This window comes from Vicugna pacos, chromosome 7 (assembly GCF_048564905.1).
Source record: "Vicugna pacos chromosome 7, VicPac4, whole genome shotgun sequence".
Classification (NCBI taxonomy): Eukaryota; Metazoa; Chordata; class Mammalia; order Artiodactyla; family Camelidae; genus Vicugna; species Vicugna pacos.
In genome coordinates, this window is record NC_132993.1 from 83,339,867 (window position 1) to 83,361,704 (window position 21,838).

At 40.5% G+C, this 21,838-nt stretch overlaps 1 protein-coding gene across 2 annotated transcripts in view; it reads left to right on the forward strand.

Annotated features, from left to right (window-relative positions):
* The window catches only part of BLVRA (biliverdin reductase A), a 51,387-nt gene extending 29,878 nt beyond the window's left edge, over positions 1-21,509 (forward strand). For both annotated transcript variants that reach the window (XM_072965265.1, XM_015250299.3), the window contains exons 4-8: positions 1,429-1,548; positions 3,274-3,371; positions 16,188-16,295; positions 18,008-18,179; positions 21,145-21,509. In XM_072965265.1, the coding sequence (XP_072821366.1) occupies positions 1,429-1,548; positions 3,274-3,371; positions 16,188-16,295; positions 18,008-18,179; positions 21,145-21,403 (757 nt within the window). In that variant the 3' untranslated portion in view covers positions 21,404-21,509. The remainder of the gene's footprint in view (positions 1-1,428; positions 1,549-3,273; positions 3,372-16,187; positions 16,296-18,007; positions 18,180-21,144) is intronic.
* Positions 21,510-21,838: the final 329 nt, after the last annotated feature.

The window sequence follows — 21,838 nt, forward strand, 5'->3', positions numbered from 1 at the left end:
TGTAGAAGTTCTTTCAGATTTTAATTGACGGGCCCTGCTTTCTTCCAGTTTGCCTGTCTCAAAACCTGGTCCTGCCTGAAGGATTTAAAGTAGATGTGGGGGCACTAAGGAGACCCTTTGGGCAGTCTTCCCCTCCCAGAAAGATTCTAAGGGAGCTGCACGAATGGGAGCCTGACATCCCGATTAGCCAGCCCCGTTCCTCCTACTGCATCCTACCTGTGGCGGGGGGCCCCTTCAGGCTGGCTGCCGTGACTGCGGCAGTGGGCCCCCCCGACTTGCCCGCGGCACGTGGGAGGATGGCCAGCTCGTCCCCCCTGCTCTCCTGCACCCCTGCCCTAATCACGCTGTTCCCCACCTCACGTGCCCTGTTCCTCACGATCTACCTGCCAAGTCCTGTCACCTCCCCAGCAAGCCTTTCCTGAAACCCTGAACTGGGTGTTCTTGCCTTCCTCGAATCTCCCACCTGTACCCTTGGCACAGCGTTTCTCCTGTTAGTCTTGTGTTGTTGTTACATGTATATGTGTAACTATGTCTTCCTCCCTCTACCAGACTGAGCTCATTGGAAGCTGAGGACTTTAATCCACTTTAATCCATCATCTTTCCTACATCGCTTGCGCACAGGAGGCAAGCAACATGTATCGGTCAGATCGAGCAGCGTAGATGGGTGGTCCCCATAGGAAGAGACTTACCCATAAATAATGTCCTTTGGTGGCCAAACGTCCCCAGATGCCCTCTGGCTGCTGCAGTTTGGGTGGAGCCTCCTGCTGGCCGCCCCGTTTCCTCTGTGACAGTCCCCTTGGTGGCCTGCCCCTCTGCTCCAACCCCTGCACTGGGGCAGTGTGCACATGGCTCCTCCATCTGCATTTGTCGGAAGGCGCAGGGCTCCTGTCCTGCCTCTGCTCCTGGTTAGTCGTGGACCCACTGCCTCTCTGGGCTTTGTCAGCTCAGCTGTAAAGGAGGCAGTGACACCCCCCTTCCACGTGACCGTCACAAGGCTGTGGTGTATGTGAAGGAGCTGGAAGTCACAGAGCAGTTTGTCCCTCAAAAGTGTTAGTGTCTTGGATTTGCGTTAGGTTTGGAAGTCATGGTGCTTGGCCAAGTGTTTGACCACAGAGACCACTTCTCATGAGATAACAGGAGATCAGTTTCTTTTGTTTTAGAGATGAAGGAATCCAGACTCCCATGTCCAACAGGCTGTTAGCAGCAGTGTCACACTTGATGCCAGGTCCCCAGCTTCACCCCCGAGGCTGTGTTTCTCACTCCATGCTGGAAAATGCCCTGCAAATGGGAAGGAGGAAATTCGTATCTTCATTTCCAAAAGCTGGTCACTGGGGCATTGTTGGGAGCTGGGGAGAAGGACGGTGCTCACTTATTCTCAGCTGAAGTTCTGCCTACTTTGAGTTCCCCTTGTCTGTTCTGCTCCAATAGACGAGAGCTGGGGAGCATCGAGGGAGTGCAGCAGATTTCTCTGGAAGATGCTCTTTCCAGCCAAGAGGTTGAGGTGGCTTATATCTGCAGTGAGAGCTCCAGCCACGAGGACTACATCAGGTGGGCGTCCAGGGCAGGCAGTCCCGGCTGTGCACGGTGGTGCAGGACTATGGACGTGCTCGGGCAGGCTATCATTTTTGCAGGGGTGGGGGTGTGGGAGTCTTAATAATCAATGGGAAAAAATTACAATGGATCCATGACCTTTAAAAATTGTCTTTTAAGAGTTTTATCAGTGAAACTAATGATTATTTATTTGCATGATGCATCCTAGGACTTTTCTCTCATTGGTGCAATTAAAGGTATTCAAAGAAAAAAAAATTATCTTTAAAATGTTACCCCTCACAGGGGTGGGTATAGCTCAGTGGTAGAGCACATGTGTGGTCCTGGGTTCAATCCCCAGTCCCTCCATTAAAAAAAAAAAAATATTACCCTTCACTATTGGTTGTAAATGTATAACAAAATGAAAAATAGGGTAGAACTAATATTTATTTAGTACACTGTAATTTAAAACATTGGGAAGATTAAGAATGAAAGTATTTTACTTCTTTGTAAAAAATTTATTGAGGATAGTTTAGACGGTGCCCGCCTTCTCATCTTATAACTTAAGATACGGAGCCAACATCTTTTCTGTGCCTTAGAGAACTGCCGTAGTCCTGTCAGCTTCCAGCATTTTATCCTTTGTCCTTTCAACATCGTGAAATATCGCCAAGAATATCTCTGAGGGTTCCTTTAATGTGAAGTGGATTTGCGTGAGAGAAGAAAGGAAGTAATGGAGACATCAGAAAGGGGAGATCCTATGGTTCATAGAGCAAGAGGAGTGAAGTGTTCCCCTGCTCCAGCTTTGAATGCAAAGCCTGGAGCCCTTGAAGCAGTTGGTGGGGCTGAGCCAGGAAGGAGGAGCCCCACGTGGGACCTGGCGGCCAACAAGGCAGTGCCGGCCACCCCCTGAATCTCAGCCTCCTTTTGGGTTCTGACATTAAATTGCAGCTGCTTCCCCGTGCCTTTGCCCGGGAGTCAGTGGCTCCCCTTTTACCACACCCACTTTCAGCATGGACACAAACACCTTTCTTGGGGTCCCCTTCACCTTCTTTGGCACTAGAGTGTGTTTCCTTAAAAAAGTGATCATGTCATTCCCACGCTTATCAAGGGGTGTTCCCTAGAATATCTAGAGACTAAAAGCCAAACTCCAGAGCGCAGCATTCTGGGTCCTTCACAGGTACTTTCATGATATCATCTCCCCCAACTCCTCATAGCCCGCCCCGCTGCCATGCTGAAATTCACACCATGTCCCCGTGGACAAAGCCGCATAAAACACCCAGGCCCCCAAATTTACAGCTCAAAGTGAGACATCCTCATCCCCGACACCCGGACGATGCCTGTTCCCACTTTGAGACCCACTTTTCAGGCCGCCTCAGGCGGAGCTGGCTGCTCTTGTCTTTATTTATAGCTGTCATGCGGGCATAGGCAATTTACCTGTTAATATGGCTGTATTCCTCCTCCGGAGTAACCGGTAAATAGTACCTACATGAATACATGGGTGGCTGAGTGGGTGAATCTTCAAATGTTCACATAACTAGAAAGCCTTTATCTTACTGCTTAGCAGAAAATGACGCGAGGTACAGTATGGCTTTACCCTCCAGCCCTGACTCTCAGTCTCATTCCATCATGACACATTGCCATGCAGGTTTTTGTGCATTGATGACCTTCTGTTCTCTGTCCCACAGGGCACTTAAATGAAGCTTATTTAAAGTGCATTTTCTCTGCATTTCTCTCTTTTTCCCAAAGGCAGTTCCTTAATGCTGGCAAGCATGTCCTTGTGGAATATCCTATGACACTGTCTTGGGCAGCAGCTAAGGACCTGTGGGAGCTGGCTGAGCAGAAAGGTGACGTACGTTCCATGCATCCAGAGCACAGACCCTCTTCCTAAGAGTTTCTGCCTCTGAGATTTCTGTGGTACCATCTTTATGCCTTTAAAACTTAACCGCATGTCAGATATGTTACTGGTCCCATGGGCTCCCAACCCCCACCATACTGTAGGCACATATAAGGGATGGGGGGTGTGGAGGGCAGAGGAATGGGTAGGAGTTTGCAAACTTTTGTTCAAGACTTATCAGCTTCTCTGACTAAGGAAAAATATGAATTAGCTTCCACCTATGCTAGTGTCATATTATTTTGGTTTTATTCATATATTTACATTGCTATTGGAAAAATGCCCAGGTCAGAATAATTGATTGTATGTGCATACTTTGTAGTCTTGGTTGTTTCTCAAGAGGAGTACCATTTATTAAATATTTATTACATGCTAGGAACTTGGAAACTCTGCGAAACACTTCATATTTTACTTAATTCCCTTAAAAATCCTTGGAGGTAGGTATTTCCCCTAGTTTATGTATGGGAATCCGTAGCTTAAAGAGTTAAAAAAATTTGTGCCTGATCACAAAGCTAAGTAACATGACTACAAAATGGGAGGCGGAGGTTTGATTGCGATCTTTTTGGGCTCTGAGGTCCACGTTTGTTTCTCTGAGCCATGCTGCCCTCCGGAGATTTTTATGTTTTTACAGTAATTGGACAAGTCCCTCTATGGAGGCAACTAGAACTGACTAGAATGTGTAGGGATTAAAGGAGCTAGTTAAATGAAGTTTAAGTCACAAACTCTGTTTCAACATTTGCTATTTAAAATCTTCAGTGTATGAGCAAAGTATGGTGAACAGTTACAGTGAAAATCAGCAAAGAAAGCACCTTGTCCTCATCACCAGTGTAGACGGATCACACTATCAAAACTCTTGATTGCCTTTCTCTAGTACTGAGCTGTTCTGCTGGAGGGCAGAGCCCATCTTTCCTCTCTGTAGTCCAGCAGCTAAACCTAAACACTGCCTAGAACTTCGTAGGCCTTCAGTAGGTGCTCATTGAATGAAAAGATGGATGAATGACTATTGAACAAGATTTGGGAGCTTTGGGGCCATCAACTTTGTATAATATTTCTCATGGTAAAAATGTCCGTGGACAGAGTACAAGACGCCAAAGATTTCTTGCTAATTGTAAAGGTTGTCGCAGACCTTCAATTTGTAAAAAATGCAGTATTTGCCCAGTGCAGTAAAGCAAAGTGCGATGAAACGAGGTATCCCTGTAAATGATCACAAGGAATACAAAGAAGCAGGGAAACACAGGCCACTCAAAGGTATGAAATGAATCTCCAGAAACCAACCCTAAAGAAATGTAGATCTAGGAATTACCAAAATAACTGTTTCAAAGATGCTCAGTCAGCTAAAAGAAAACACAGACAAACAAATGAAGTTAGGAAAACAGTGCATGAACAAAGGTAAATTCTATCAGCAAAGAAATGTAAATTATAGAAGAGAACCAAATGAATTCTGAGGCTGAGGAATAAAATAACTGAATTGGAAAATTCCCAAAGAAGGGCTCAGCAGCAAATTTGATCAAGCAGAAGAAAGAATTGGCAAACTTGAAGATGGATCATTTGAAATTTGAGTCAAAGGAACAAAAAGGAAAAAGAATGAAGAAAGCTTAAGGGACTTAGAGGACACCATCAAGTAGATGAATGTATATATTATGCAAGTCACAGAAGGAGATGAGAGCAAGAACGGGATAGAGAGCTGATCTGAAGAAATTATGGCTGAAAAATTCTAAATTTGGAGAAAGAAATGGAATACAAATTCACGACACTCAATGAACTCCAAGTAGAATAAATCCAGAGAGCCACACCAAGACATATAATGATCACACTGCCAGAAGTCACAGATAAAGGCAGAATCTTGAGAAAAGTGACTCATTATGCACAAAGGAGCTCCTAGAAGATCATCAGCAGAATTCTCAGCAAAAACCTTGCAGGCAAGAAGGGAATAGGATGGTATATTCAAAGTGTTGAAAGTGCCAACCGAGAATACTATATCCAACAAAACTGTCCTTCAGAAATGAAGGTGAAATTAAGACTTTGTCATACAAGCAAAAGCAGAGGGAGTTAATCACTACTAGACCTTGATAATGGAGTCCTTCAGATTGAAACAAAGGGATGCTAGATAGCAACATGAAATAAAAGGCTCTCTGGTAAAGGTAAATATAAAGATAAATATAGAATCCTGTGGTATTTTGTTGGCACATCAATCACTTTAAATTCTGATATAGAATTAAAAAGACAAAGCATAAAAATAACTATAAATCTATGTTAATGGATATATAGTATAAAAAGATGTAACTTGTGATATGAGTAACATAAAATGGGCTGTTAGAAATGTAAAGGAATAGAATTTTGTTTGCAATTGAAGTTGTCTGTTTAGATTATAATAACTTTAAGATGTCTTACATAATCCCTATAGTAACTACATAAAAATACTGATAGAAGATACACAAAAGGAATGAGAAAAGTGTCAAAGCATGTCACCCACCACAAAAAAAAAGTCAAAACAAAAAGAAGACAGTAAGAGAAGACAAAAAGGACAAAATGCTGTAAGAGTATATAGACAACAGTTAACAAAATGGCATTAAGTCTTTTCCTATCAGTAATTACTTCAAATGTAAATGGATTAAACTCTCCAATCAAAAGAAATAGATCGGCTCAATGGATTAAAAAAACCAAAATCCAACTGTATGTTATCTACAAGAATCTTTAGATCTAAAGACACATATGGACTAAAAGTGAAAGGACTGAAAAAGATATTCCATGCAAATTGTAACCAAAAGAGGGCAGAGATGGCCATACTTGTATCCAGTAAAATAGGCTTTAAGTCAAAAAATGTCATAAGAGATGAAAAACATTATATAATGAGAAACATTAGGGTCAGTTCACCTAACATCATAGCTCCCAGATATATGAAGCAAATATTAACAGATTGAGGGAACACAATATTAGGAGACTTCAATACCCCACTTTTAGTAGGTTAGGAAACCAGACAAGATCAAAATGAAAAACAGAGGACTTAACAACAATACAGATCAATTGAACCTAACAGACACACAGAACATACCATCCAGTAACAGAATATGCATTCTTCTCAAGTGCACATGGGTCATTCTCCAGGATAAACTACATGTAGACCACAATAAGTCTTCAATTTAAAAAGATTGACATTATACCAAGTATCCTTCAAACACAGTGGAATGAAACTAGAAATCAACAGCATAAGGAAAACTGGAAAACCCACAAATACGTGAGTCTTAACACACTGTTAAAACGGCCAGTGGGTGAAAGAAACAAAGCACCAGGGAAATTAGAAAATATCTTGAGAAAATGAAAAATAAAATACAACATCCCAAGATGTATGGGATGCAGTTAAAGCAGTATTAAGAAAGAGGTGTATAGTGGTAAACACTTACATTAAACAAGAAGAAAGATCTCAAGTCAGCAACCTGACTTTACATCTCAAGGAACTAGAAGAAGACCAAACTAAATCACAAGTTAGCAAAAAAAGGAAATAATAAAGATTAGAATAGAAATAAATAAAATAGAGAATAGAAAAACAATAGGAAAAAAATCAAAGAAACTAACAGTTGGTTTTTGAAAATACAAACAAAATTGACAAACCCTTGGCTGGATTGAACCAAGAAGAAAAGAGAAGATTCAAATAAAATCAGAAATATAAGAGGAGTCATTACAACAGATGCCACAGAAATAAATGGATTATAAGAGAATACTATGAACAATTATACTCTAACAATTAGATAACCTAGAAGAAATTGATAAATTCCTACAAATAGACAAAATACCAAACTGAATCATAAAGAAATAAAAATCTGTATAGACCTGTAACTAGTGACTAGGAGACTGCAACAGTAATCAAAACCTCCCGACTAGAAAAGCCCAGGACCATATGGCTTCACTGGAGAATTCTACCAAACATTTATAGAAGAATCAACACCAATTATCTTCAAAAATTTCCCCTAAATGGAAAAGAACACTTCCAAACTTATTTTATGAGGCTAGCATTACCCTGATACCAAAGCCAAAGGTACCACAAGAAAACTATAGACCAATATTCCTAATGAACATAGATGCAGAAATTCTCAACAAAATGCTAGCAAACCAAATTCAACTGCGTATCAAAAGGATTATACATGATGATCAAGTAGGATTTTTTTCCTGGAATGCAAGAATGGGTCAACATATGAAAACCAATCAATGTAGTGTATATACCACTTTAATAGAATGAACAAACTCCACAGGATCATCTCAGTTGACACAGAAAAAGCGTTTGCAAAATTCAACACCCTTTTGTGATTAAAAAAAAAAAAGAACACTCAACAACTTGGAATAGAAAGAAACCACCCCATCATAATAGAAGCCATATATAAAAAGCCCATAGCTAACATACTCAGTGGTGAAACATTGAAAGCTTCTCCTCCAGGATCAGCAAACAAGGTAAGGATGCCCATTTTCACCACTTCTGTTCAACATAGTACTGGAAGTTGGAGCCAGAGCAATTAGGCAAGAAAAAGAAATGCCAGGCATCCAAATCAGAAAGGAAGAGGTGAAGTTGTCTCTAAATGCAGATGACACGCTTTTATATATAGATAACCCTAAAGACTTTATCAAAAAACCTGTTAGAACTAATCAATTCAGTGAAGTTGCAGAATACAAAATCAGCATATAGAGATCAATGTGTTTCTATATACTAAAAATGAGTTGTCTGGATAGAAATCAAGAAACCAATCCCATTTACAGTGGGTTTTTTTTGTAAAATAAAATATTTGGGAATATACCAAACCAAGGTGGCAAAAGACTTGTACACTGAAAACTGTAAAACATTGCTGAAAGATACTGAGGAAGACACAGATGAATGGAAGGACATCTTGTGTTTATGAATTGAAAGACTTAATGATGTTAAAATTACATACTGCACAAAGCTATCTACAAATTCAATACAATTCCTATCAAAATCTCAATGGTATTTTTTTCTTCACAGAAATAGAAAAAGTATCCAAAAAATTCATATGAAATCTCAAGGGACCTCGAATGACCAACACAACCTTGAATAAGAAAAACAAAGAAGTAGGTTGGAGGCCTCACCTTTTCTGATTTCAAAACATATTACAAAGTTATTGTAATGGAAACAGTGTGGTACTTGCATAAACACAGACATATAGTCCAATGGAATAGAATAGGAAGCGCAGAAACAAACAAGACCACACAGTGGGGAAACAGTCTCCTTAACAGATGGCATTGGGAAAGGTGGGTATCCACTTGCAAAAGAATGAAGTTGTAACTTTACCTTATACCATATTAACTCAGAAGTGGATTTAAGTCCTGAATATAAGACCTAAAACTATAACACTCCTAGAAGAAAACATAGGGAAAAGCTTCTTGACATTGGCCTTGGCAATGAGTTTTTGGATGCGACAACTTAAAGCACAGGCGACAAAAGCAAAAATGGACAAGTGGGATTTTGCACTAAAATAAAAAGTCTTCTGCATAACAAAGGAGACAGTTGACAATGAAAAGGCAGCCTACAGAATGGGAGAATGTGTTTGCAAATCATGTATCTGATAAGGGTTAATATCCAAAATATATAAAGAACTTTTACCACTGAACAGCAGCAATAATAAATAACCTGATTTTAAAATGCACAAAGGAGCTGAATAGATATTTCTCCAAAGAAGATACACAGATGGCCAACGAGCATGTGAAAGGATACTCATTAACGCTAGTGATTAAAGAAGTGAATATCAAAACCACATTGAGATATCTCCTCAAGCCCATGAGGATGGCAGCTATTAAAAAACAGAACAAAACAAAATAATAAATGTTGGTGAGGGTGTGGAGAAATTAATGAGAGCCCTTGTGCACTATTGGCAGAGATATCAAGTGGTTCAGCCACTGTGAAAAACAGCATAGAGGTTCCTGAAAAAGTTACAGATAGAATTACCACATGATCCAGCAGTCCCATTTTTAAGTATATACTGAAAAGAACCGAAAGGATTTGAAAGAGATATTTGCACACCCATGTTCATGGCACATTGTTCACAATAGTCAAGAAGAGGAAGCAACTCATGTCCACTGACAAATGAAAGATAAAGAAAATGTGGTGTATATTTATAATGGAATATTACTCAGTCTTAAGAAAGAAGGAAATCTTATCACAAGCTACAACCTGGAAGATCCTTGAGGACATTATGCTAAGTGAAATAAGCAAGTACAGAGAGACTAATACGGTCTGAGGTATCTAAAATAGTCAAATTCATAGAAACAAAATAGAGTGGTGATTGCTAGGGGTCAGGGGCAGGGAAGATGGGAAGTTGTTTTTCATTGGGTCTAGAGTTTGAATTTTGCAAAATGAAAAAATTCCAAAGATCTTTTGCACAACAGTGTAATTATAGTTAACAGCACTGGCCTGTATAGTTAAAAATGGTTACTCTGGTAAAGTTTGTGTTACATGTTTTTTACTACGGTTTTTTTTTTAACTAAATAAATTTAGTGAGAGCGATTGAAGAGAGGATTTGACCTCAAGTGGACATGTTGATGCACAATAATCAGAAGGTTCCAAATGCACCACCATTAATTTAGCCATTTGGAAAATCAAAATATGTATCAGAGAACGTTAAAAAGTTCAGATCTTTTGTAAACCTTATTTTACAGAAATACGTAAAAAGCTTTTTGGGCAGAAGTGTTCATGACAAGAGCTGTAAGAGCAGAAAATGGCAAGCAACTTCGGTATATAAAAGTAAGAGAATGGTTAATGGTGAATTACGGTATATTCATCTGATAGAATACTATTCAGGCTCTAAAAGTCATAAAGATTCTCATCATCATAAGAAAAGTTACATTATACATGGATAAATGCTAAGTGCAGGTTACATAACTATATATATATAGTATTACTTTAAAACAAATATAGATGTAAAGGCAGTTTGTTTTAATAGTGGTTATTGGTAGTGGCATTTGGGATGATTTTATTTACTTTATATTTTTCTGTATTTTTCATGTTTTCTATAATGAGCATAATTTGTTTTAGCAGCACAAAATAGAACAATACATTTTTAAAAATTGTTGAGAAGGTAGCAAATCGTACATACAGTATAATCCTCCCCAAATAAAAACAAGTTTTAAAAAGTTACACATCATTGGGACAAATCATAGAGAAGTTTAAATATTTAATGTAAAGGAGGAAAATCTTAAGATATATTAAAAGCTCTCCATGGACAGAGAAAGTAAATTTATGCTGTATTGCTTCTCTTGGTGGTGGGTAGAATTATAAATTATAGGGATGGAGATCTCATCTTTATGTAAGAAAGAATTTTCTGAGAACCGTAACTGTTCGGACATATTTACCCCGGATGCCACAGAAAAGTCCCAGCGCTGCGTTTCCTGTAGTTGGCTAGTGCTTGGTTAGGGGTACTTTTTGCATTTTGCATATCACAAATGGAATGGAAAATCTTATTTTTCTCTTCATGGGCACACATAAACTGCCACTGTTGGTCTGGGCAGTGCATGGCCTGCTCTTCCTCTGTTTTTTCTCAGGATTCTTCTCCGAATTGGTGTTTTTCAAGCCCCATCTGTCACTCCTCCACCAGTCAGATGGGGTAGCTTGCCAAGTTTGACATATTTAAAGTGGGACAAACTTTTTCTAGTATTTGTATCAACCGTTAAACTAGTTACAAAGCAAGCACCTTATGACATAAGAACTTCTGAGAATTAAGTCTTAGTTCTTCTACAAAAGCAGCTCTGAATAGGCCAACACAAAAGCCAGAGAAGGAACTGAGTAATAATTCTGGTATTCATCTGACGACATTAGTGACCTAAATCCTTATCCTTTTGTAAATTGAGATATAATTTCCTTAAGATAAATTCAGAGATTTTAAATGCAGAGTTAAGTGAATTTTGACGGAGTATATACTCATGTTATTATTACTCCAGTCAAGGTATAGAACATATTTATTACTCCAGAAAGTTCCCTTAGTGCCCCTCTCCTGTTGGTCCTTTGTCCCCACAGTGACATTGATTACCTGTTACTTAAATTCTCTTCAGATCACCTCTCAGCTAGGATCTGAGACCATTCCTGTATCGCTTAAATACAAGATAAACATCATGTCACGTATCTACATGGGGGAAAAAAAGCAAATGAAACAAAATGGTAACAGTGATTAGCTGGTAGAATTCCAAGTGGTTTTATTTCTTTCTTTATGCTTTTCCACATTTTTTTCAATTTTCTTCAGTGACATGAATTTATATTTGTACTTCAAAACTAAAAATAAATATAAGTCTATTTCTACCATATGATCACGACCATGAAAAATTATTCACAGCAGAATGACAAGAGGGAAATATACCAATATCTTAGTAGTGGTTCTTTCTGGTAAATAGGACCACGAGTATCTTTTATTTCTTCTAATTTTCCTCCCAAATCTAAAAACACTCATTTATTATTATTTTTATGATAGACAGAACACTCTATTTTGAAAGATGAGGCCAAAATTGGTTCTTTGGGAACCATATAATTTATGTGAGAAAGCTGCTGAAACATGTTTGAGGAAATGAAGGGGTTAAGAATTTAGGTCCACTAATTGAAAGCTGCCCTTTTATTTTCTCCTAAGTAATTATTTTTTATTTCATAATCCATGACTGTTTCTGGCCTCCTCTTATATTTTTATTGCTGTAACAATTTGTTTCTTTTGGTTTTTTGAAGCGTATTTATTTTGAAATAACCCCAAACTTAAAGGAGAGTTATAAATACAGTACAAAGAACTATTTTTTCTTGAATTATTTGAGAGTAAGTTGCCGACCTGATCCCCAATAATTTCATGTGTATATCAGCAAATAAAAACATTATGTTACAACATACAACCATCAAAATGAGAAATTGTCACCAAGACACATTTTAATCAAGCTCACAAAAATCAAAGACAAAGAGAGAACTTTGAAAGCAGCAAGAAAAAAGGAAGACTCATTATATACAAGAGAATCCTGAAAAGGCTATCAGCAGATTTCTCAGCAGAAGCCTTGCAGGCCAGGAGGCTCATACATCCAGTGTGCTCAAAGAAGAAACATCAGACAAGAATACTTTATCCAGGAAAATTGTTCTTCGGAAGTGAGGGGTAAATAAATTCTCTCAGCTTTTGTCTGGGAGAGTCTATCACCTCTAGAGCTGCATTACAAGAAGTGCTAAAGGGAGTTAAAGCTGAAATGAAAAGATGTTTAACTAGGAACATGAAACTATATGAAAGTATGAAATTTACTGGTAAAGGTAAATACATAGTCAAATTCACATACTCTAATACTGCAACAGTGATGTAAATCACTTTAAACTCTAGTATGTGGGTTAAAAGAAAAAATATTACAAATAACTCTAGCTACAATATTTTGTTAATGGATACACAAGATTAAAAAGATGTAAACTGGAACACCAAAAAAAGGAAAATTGTGTTGGGGGCTGGTTGGTTTACTTGTAAATTTACTTGCAAATGTGTAGAATTTTTTTTAAACGCAATTGAAGTTGTTATCAGCTTAAAACAGACTGCTGTAACTTTAAGATGTACTATGAAAGCCTCATGGTAATAAAATAGAAAAAACAGTAATATATACAAAAATGATAAAGAGAAAAGAATCAAAGGCTATCATGACAAACAAAAATCATCAGCTTACAAAGAGAGGAAAAAAGGAACTATAAAACAATCAGAAAGCAGTTCACAAAATTGCAGTGAGTTCTTACCGATCAGTAATTACACTCGGTGTAAATAGCTTAAATTCTCTGATTAAAAGACAAGAGTAGCTCAATGGATAAATAAGAAGCCCAAATATATACTGCCTACAAAAGACACGCTTACAGTTTAAGGATATTCATAGGCTAGAAGTGGAGGAATGGAAAAATAGCCCATGCAAGGGAAAACCAAAAGAAAACACAAAATAGACTTAAAGTCAAAAGCTATATATAACAAGAGAAAAAGAAGATCATTTATAATAAAGGAGTCAGTTTATTAAGAGGATATAAAAATTATAAATGTGTTTGCACCCAATGTTGGCGTACATAAACGTGTTAAATATTTATAGATCTGAAGGCAAAACTAGATGGTAATGCAGTAATAGGAGACTTCGATACCTTGCTCTCAACCGTGGATAGATAATCCAGACAGAAATACATTGTGGAAATAATGTATTTATTACTTATTTATGTATTATTATTTATTTATTATTTATTTCATGAGCACATTCATGGTCTAGTGGGGTTCATCCCTGGGTTGCAAGGGTGGCTCAACATACGTAAATCAATAAATGTGATATACCCTGTTAATGTAATGAAGGAGAAATATCATATGGTCACCTCAATAAATGCAGGACAAGTACTTGACAGAGTTCAGCATCCTTTCATGACAGAACCTCAACAAAATAAGTATAGTAGGAATGTTTCTCAATGTAGTAAAGATTATCCACAGCTAACATCATATTCAGAAAGTTAAAAGCCTTTCCTCTTGAGATCAGGATCAGACGAGGATGCCAGTAATAACCACTGTGTGCTATTTAACACAGTACTGGAAGCTGAAGCCAGAGTAATCAGGCAAGAATAATAAATAAAAGGCATCCGAATTAGAAGGGAAGAATTAAAATTGTCTCTTTTCAGGTGACATGATCTTATATATAGAAAACCCCGAAGACCACCAAAAACTGTTAGAACTAATAAATACAGTAAAGTTATAGAATACAAAACTAATGTACAGAAGTCAGTTGCATTTCTATACACTAACAAACTACCTGAAAGAGAAATTAAGAAAAAGCTCATTTACAGGGCCATCAAAAACAATAAAATACTTAGGAATAAATTTAACAAGGAAGGTGGAAGAGATGTACGCTGAAAACTACAAGACATCACTGAAAGAGATTCAAGAAGACACAAACGATGGATAGATAACCTTTGTTCTTGGATTGGAAAAATCAGTATGGTTAAAATGTCTATACCATTATTCAAAGCAATCTGCAGATTCAGTGCAGTCCGTATCAAAATTTCAATGGCATTTTTCACAGAAGCAGAAAAAAAACTCCTAAAATTTACATGGAATCATAAAAGACTCCAAATGACAAAAGCGTTCTTGAGACGAAAAACAAAGCTGGAGGCGTCACACCTCCTGACTTCAGCCTACATTGCAGAGCCATAGTAAGCAAAACAGTGTGGTCCTGGCATAAAAACAGGCACATAGACCAGTGGAACAGAACAGAGATCCTGGGCACAAACCTTGCATATACCGTCAACTAATTTTTGACACAGGCACCAAGAACACAACCGTGGGGAAAGGATAGTCTCTTCGATCAGTGGTGTTGGGAAAACCTAGCTTACTTACGTCATTCACAAAAATTGTCTTGAGATGTATCAAAGACAAATGAAGCTGTTTAAAAAAAAAAGAAAAGACTTACCTGAAATTGTAAAACTCTTAGAAGAAAACGACGGGGAAGAATCCTTGACATTGATCTTGATGGTGATTTCTTGGCTAAGACACCAAGCATACAGGAAATGAAAGCTGAAACAATAAACAGAGAGGTCTGCGTCAAACTAAAGAGCCTTTGCACAGCAAGGAAACAAATCAATAAATTGACAGCCTACAGAATGGGGGGAATATTTGCAAACTATACATCTGATAACGGGTTAATATTCAAAGTATAAAGAACTTCTAAAACTAATAGCAAAAAAGCAAATAATACAATTTGAAAATGGGCAGAGGAACAGAATACCAAAAAGAAGACACAGAGATGGCCAGCAGACCTATGAAAAGGTGCTCAGTATCACTAGTCACCAGGGAAATACAATTCAAAATTACGAGATATCCTCACACTCGTCAGAATTGTCAAAAAGACAAGAGACAGTGAGTGCTGGTGAGGATGTAGAGGAAAGGGAACCCTGGTGCACTGCTGGTGGGAATGTAAATTGGTGCAAACAGTATGGCAAAGAGTATGGGGGGCTCCTCAAAAAATTAAAACTAGAACTACCATGAGATGCAACAGTTCCACTCCTGGGTTTTTATTCAAAGAAAATGAAAACTAATTAGGAAAAATACATGCCGCCCCTACGTGCAGCATTCTTTTCAATAACCAAGCTACAGAAACAACCTGACTTTTTTCTACAGATAAAAAGGCTATATATATACACACACACACATATATACACACACAGTGGAGTATTATTCAGCCACGAAAAAGGAAATCCTGCCATTTGCAACAACATAAACAGACCTGGAGTGCATTTTGCTAAGTGAAAGAAGTCGGACAGAGAAATACAAATACTGTAATGGTTTCACTTACATGTGGAATCCAAAAAGAGAGAGAAAAGCCTGTTTCTGTTTCATAGAAACAGAGGTTGGAATGGTTGTTGCCTTGGGCTGGGGGAAGGGGGAATAGGGCAATGTAGGTCAAAGGGTGCAAATTTTCAGTTATAAGAAGAGTAAGTTCTGGGGTTCTAATGTACAGCCTGGTGATTATAGTTAATAACATGGAATCATGGACTTGAAAGTTGCGGAGGGTAGGTCTTAAGCGTTTTCATCACACACACAAAGATTTAACCGTCAGGCGATGGATGTGTGAACTATCTTGATTCTAGTCATCATTCCACAGGGCGTATGTATATCAAATCCATACATTGTACACTTTAAATATATACAATCATACTTGCCCATTATCCCTCAATTTTAAAAAGTTAAAAAAAAAAAAAAGGAAATAACACCATTGATGCTGACGGCCTTTTTTTTTCACTCCATCTTTGTCATGACAGGGAAAGTCCTGCATGAGGAGCACGTTGAACTCTTGATGGAGGAGTTTGCATTCCTGAAAAAAGAAGTGGTGGGGAAGGACCTGCTGAAAGGGTCTCTCCTCTTCACAGGTCAGTCTTCGGTGGGATCACAGGCCATGCGTGGCTGGTGAGGCCGGAAGGCCAGCTGGGTTCTTCCCTAACTCTTAGAATGTGAGCTTGGATTCATTCGTTCCTCCTAAAGACTCTCAGACTGAGGGCCAATTTACTTTCACTTACCCACGCATCCCCAGATGATAAAAATGTCTATTGTTTTTCTTTCTTCAAATGAGATTTAATTGCTCAGTGGGCTTTGGAGGAAAAGTGTCTTAGAAATCTCAAGTACGTTTCTGTCGCTGGCCCGGTCTGCTGGGTAGAATGTTCTTTCATGAACCCTTAATGAGTTGGAGGTTACTTTCCACGGGAGGTTGACAGTGAGATCTCTGTTTTTAAAAAGGACTGAGAGAAAGGTTCTTGGAGGAGAGGACATGTTTATACTTCTCTGTGGAGCAAACAGAATATGCACAGTTCCCTTCTCTCTCCATCAAGTTACAAGGACGTTGGCTGCAGCCAGAATATTTGACCTGCCATGTGTTTAGCGATTTACTTTACGTTCGGCATTCTCTGAGCACCTCTGTTAGCAATAAGAAATGACCATTGGAGCTTCCTGCTCTGTAGTCTCCTTTGGGTGGATTCCTAGGACTTGTCTACACCCAGAGGTATCTGGGCCACCTTTCCCGAGGGCTTTCATTACAGAAAGGAAACCCTGACGTGCTCTGGCATTGTTAAGTGGTAGAACCATCCACCCCTTCATGACAGTCCAGAAAATACAGTGGAATGTCATTTCAGAATCCATCTTCATCCTTTAAAACGATGGTATCATGAGAGTTGTGGCAACAAGTAGTAATAACCATCAATCTGCACCAGGAGCTGTGCTGTGTGTGAGACGGGTTACTTCATGTTAATTCATAGGATAACCCTCTGAAGTGGGTATATATTAGCCCCATTATAAAGTTTTTTTTTTTTAAATGAAGCTGAGAGAGGCAGGTAGCTTCACAAAGTTGACCCAGCAGTTACGTGGCAGGGGCAGACAGGCGCTCAGACCTGGGATGTCTGCTCAGCCCTCTCAGAGAACAGAAGCCCAGGGGAGATGCTTTTCTTTGGTTAAGTCCGCTACTCAGGCCCTAGTGATGTCCAGCCTTGTTGTCTACCAAGCTTACAATCTTTGTTCACTTTTATTTATAACTTGTTATCTTTTTTTTTAGAACATATCCATAATTATGAATTAAGTCAATAAAGTTCATAAGAAATCTTTGGCTTATAGAGCAATGTAAACAGGTGTGAGGGCTTTTAAATCTACGTTATGTTTGATTTGCATTCCTTTGTTTATTTTTTGGAAGGGAGGCAATTAGGTTTTCATTTATTTATTTTCTCACTAAGAGGATGTGTACGTAGGTGCACGTGTGTGTGCATGTGTGTTTACATACATACACAGTACATGCACACACACGTGCACACACATACAAGCCTCAAATGTTTTTCTATTATCCTGTGGGCTCGATGGACCGCTGTTTCCAATCAAATGTTCTCTTTTACTGACAAACCGAATTGAATAAACAAGATGAAAGGGAGATGCCTTTCTGAAAGTCTCCATCAGTATCCATCATCAGCACACCCAAGCCGTAAGGCAAGGTCATGTTGTCCTGATCACCCAGCCACATGTGTCTGCCCCCTGCGACACCCGCCTCCACCCGCAGCCGCCAGCCCCTCACCTCCGGTTCCCACGTGTCTGTGATTCCCCACAGCTGGCCCGTTGGAAGAAGAGCGGTTTGGCTTCCCCGCGTTCAGCGGCATCTCTCGCCTGACCTGGCTGGTGTCCCTCTTCGGGGAGCTTTCCCTCGTGTCGGCCACCTTGGAAGAACGAAAGGAAGATCAGTACATGAAGATGACGGTGTGCTTGGAGACGGAGAACAAGAGGTAGGTCGTGAGAAGCTGTGACTGAGAAGGAAGTGGTGAGGATGTCCTGGTGTGTTCACGAGGGAGGATGGGGAGGTCTCGGGGGCCTAGACCCCAACCCTTGACTCCAGAAAGGGCCATCTGCTTCTGCCAGCAGGATAGCTGCTAGGATTCCATTTAACCCATCACTCTTGCCTAAGCCACACAAATGTGCATCAGTCTCAGATGTAGGAGCAGAAATCCAGTTACATCTGTGACCTGAATTCTTTCCAACATTGTATTGCACAAGTTTCAGACACGTGAAGTTGAAAGAATTTTGCTGTGAGCAACGAGCCAGCCCCTGCCGTGAACACTGCACCCTGCTTATCACGTGCCGGACTGCTTCTCGGCTTTAGCATCACAGTATACGGTCACACTATTCCCAAAATGTTCTGAATCTTTACTTTTCATACCAAGTCTTTTTTTCTTTAAACGCTCAAGAGACTTTAACGTGGCCCAAAGACCCAGAGATGTTCGGGTTGAATATAAGATCGTACTGGGGTGGTGTCTGTTGCTTCCTCCATTGTTAGAGCCTCAATTTGATCCTGGTGAATTACACACCCCGATAATTCTTCTCGTTGGGTAGTGGTGACATCCTCTAGTGCCCAGCATCTTCCACAAATGGCCGTCAGTCCACAAATGATGAGATATGCAACACCAGAAATAAGTATTAAATGTTTGCAGAATCTACTTGAACATCCTTCCCGTATTATTTTTCAAAATCAAGTCCTCTGCTGATAATTTAGGAAGCGGAGATAATGGTGAGCCCCGTCTGGTATTAAACGGAGCTCTTTCCCCTGCAAACACCCTTCAAGATAAAATGCCTCATACCAAGTCTTTATAAACAGAAGCAGAACCATAATTTTCCCGGGCTGTGCAAAAGATTGAAAGCAGCAAGGGTTTCAGAGTGTTTCTGTATGTGTTGCCATGTAGGTGGGTCTCTCGGTAATAAAACAGATCATTTGGTTTTTACAAAAAGAGAAGAGGATCTGGGTCCATGGGGTGGTGTCTCTCCTTTGTGAGGGAAAGGCAGGGGTCGCAGATGAAGAGAAAGCCAGCAGGCACCGGAAGTGCTGCCCGGGGAGTGACAGCGGTGGTGGCCCCGGCTCTGATGACGTCGGCCGTGTGAGTGTTAGAATCGCAGCCACGGGCAGAGCTGTCCATGCGCAGGTGCGGCACCAGTAAAGTGCCAACAGCCGATGTCCTCACTTAAATATGTAAATAGGAAACAGCGTGACTTTTCAAGTTTTTAGCAGACAGGGCCACAAAATGAGGAAGTTATCCTGTCCGCATCTCTCCTGGTGTCTCCCAGCACGTGGGTATGGGCGTGGCTCCCTCTTTGTGCACCTCAGATCTTCTCTGAAACGTTCACCCCCCGCTCTGGTGCAGGTCCAGGTTAGCCAGATAAGCTGACGGGAGGCCTCCTTTAGGGTTGGAGGCAGCCCTGAGCTTCCTAGAGCACCCGAAACAATCCTAAGTGACCTGCTTGGGCCCCTTGTCGGCAACCCCACACCTGTATCTTTAGCCTGATTATGTCCATCACCACATCACTATGTGATACCATTATGACATCACAGGCAGGGCACAGTTTCTTCGCCAGGCTGGTTAAGCTGCCCTCCCAGGCCCGTGGGCACAGGAGGAGGGATCCGAGGAAGTGGCGGCGGGAGACAAGAGGCTGGGGACCCTGGCACATCCTCAGGATGGAACGCTTCCCCCTGCTCACACTGAAAACTCCCATCACTTAGCCCAGCAGTCCAGCAGAGTTGCTGCCTCATCCTTGACCCTGACTCCCTGCAGGAACAAAAGGGGAAAGCAAAGAGAAGTCGCCAGAGGCCCACAGCAAGTCCTCTCATTCCTTCGTTCTCAGAAGAGGGAAGGGAAACTATATATTTGTGTGAAGAGGTTGAATGCAGGAAGTTAAAATTGGAAAGACCTTAAATATTGGGCAATAACAAAACATTCAGTGAATTCTGTAACCGGTCATATGTGATTTGCAGACAATAATCATAAGAGCAGTATCTGTAGGATCATAAAAATATTTTAAAATAAGTAAACATGATCAAACAGTGTTTATACTTTATGATTTATATGCCATGTACATATAGGTAAATATTTGGAAGGACTGTCTCAAACTGAAGATAACTTCTATTAAGGTGAAAGAATGATGGATTTTTTTTTTCGTTGAAAACGTCCTTAAATCAACGCTGTGTTGTTTTTAGAATTTTTTTTGAAAAGCATATTTTATATTTTTCCTGTCATATTATTCAGTGAAGCTTCTTTTGGTCAGAGTCTACTTAGGTTTGTCTGGTTTTCATTAAGCAGATAACACAGCTTTTATCTACTGTAAAGACAGAAAAGATAAACCCAGAGGAAGGCGAGGCTTTGAAGAGGGGGAGTCTGTCCTGTTTGGATTGTAGATTTTTCTGAGGGCTGCCGTTTAGCCAGAGGGTCAGATCTGAAACGAAAACGGGTGCTTTGTGTATGGGCGGGAGGAGCCTGGCCTTTCTTGGCATGTGCGTGGGGTCAGAGGCTTCTTGGAGAATGTGATGAAAGAACTCTTAAGAATCCTTTCCCATAAAGAATGTACATGCACTTGGAAACAACAGTTTGCACAAGATCTCAGGTTTGGATCCCCTGGAGGGATCTTCAAGACTCAGGGTAAAAACTCCCAAATAACGAAAATGGTGCTCACACCAAAATCATTCAGCGCACTCCCCTGCCTGGTGGTAAAATCCAATCAAGGGGGCCTTGGGCAGTAAAGCTGGAGACCATCGCCTCTGGGAGGCCGGTGGAAGTCAGGATGCCCCCCCCCCCCCGAGCCACCGCGTGGAGCAGCAGCTGCAGGGAAGATGCGCACAAAACCAGGACCCGCGCCCGGGCGCGCAGGTACCAGAAGCGTCACCTGCGCGGCGTGTAATTAACGCTCTTGCCCTTTCTGCCTCCGCAGTCCGCTGACGTGGATTGAAGAGAAGGCACCCGGCCTAAAGCGAAACAGACATTTAAGCTTCCATTTCAAGTCTGGGTCCCTGGAGAACATGCCCAACGTAGGCATCAATAAGAATATTTTCCTGAAGGATCAAAATATCTTCGTCCAGAAACTCTTGGGCCAGCTCTCTGAGAAGGAACTGGCTGCGGAGAAGAAGCGCATCTTGCACTGCCTGTGGCTGGCGGAGGAGATCCAGAAACACTGCTGCTCCAAGAAGTAAGGCGAGGGCCCTGTGCAGCTCTGCAGAGCCCAGACCGTGGTCTGATTTTTACTGAGTTGACCTTTATCTCTGTTCTTACCATTAAACGTGTCTTGGGTAAACAGGATTTGCTTATTGTCACGAGCTGTGTTGGGAGTGATACTCGGGTGGGGACGCAACGTAGTGGGGATGAAAATGGAACCAAGCGCGGCTGAGCGGAGCTGAATGCTTTAGATGCCTGGTTTCGTTTATTCTTCCCAACAGCCCTGTTGGAGGGGTTATTACCAGGCTTGGTTTCCTTAGGGTATCGGGAAATGTTGTTTGAAGTCACCCAGACAGGAAATAGCAGAACGAGCCTTTTAAAGCCGGACTCATACACTAAACCACGGCAAAACAGTGCCTTGGTGGAGGAGGGTAGAGCTCAGGGGTAGAGTGGGTGCTTAGCGTGCATGAGGT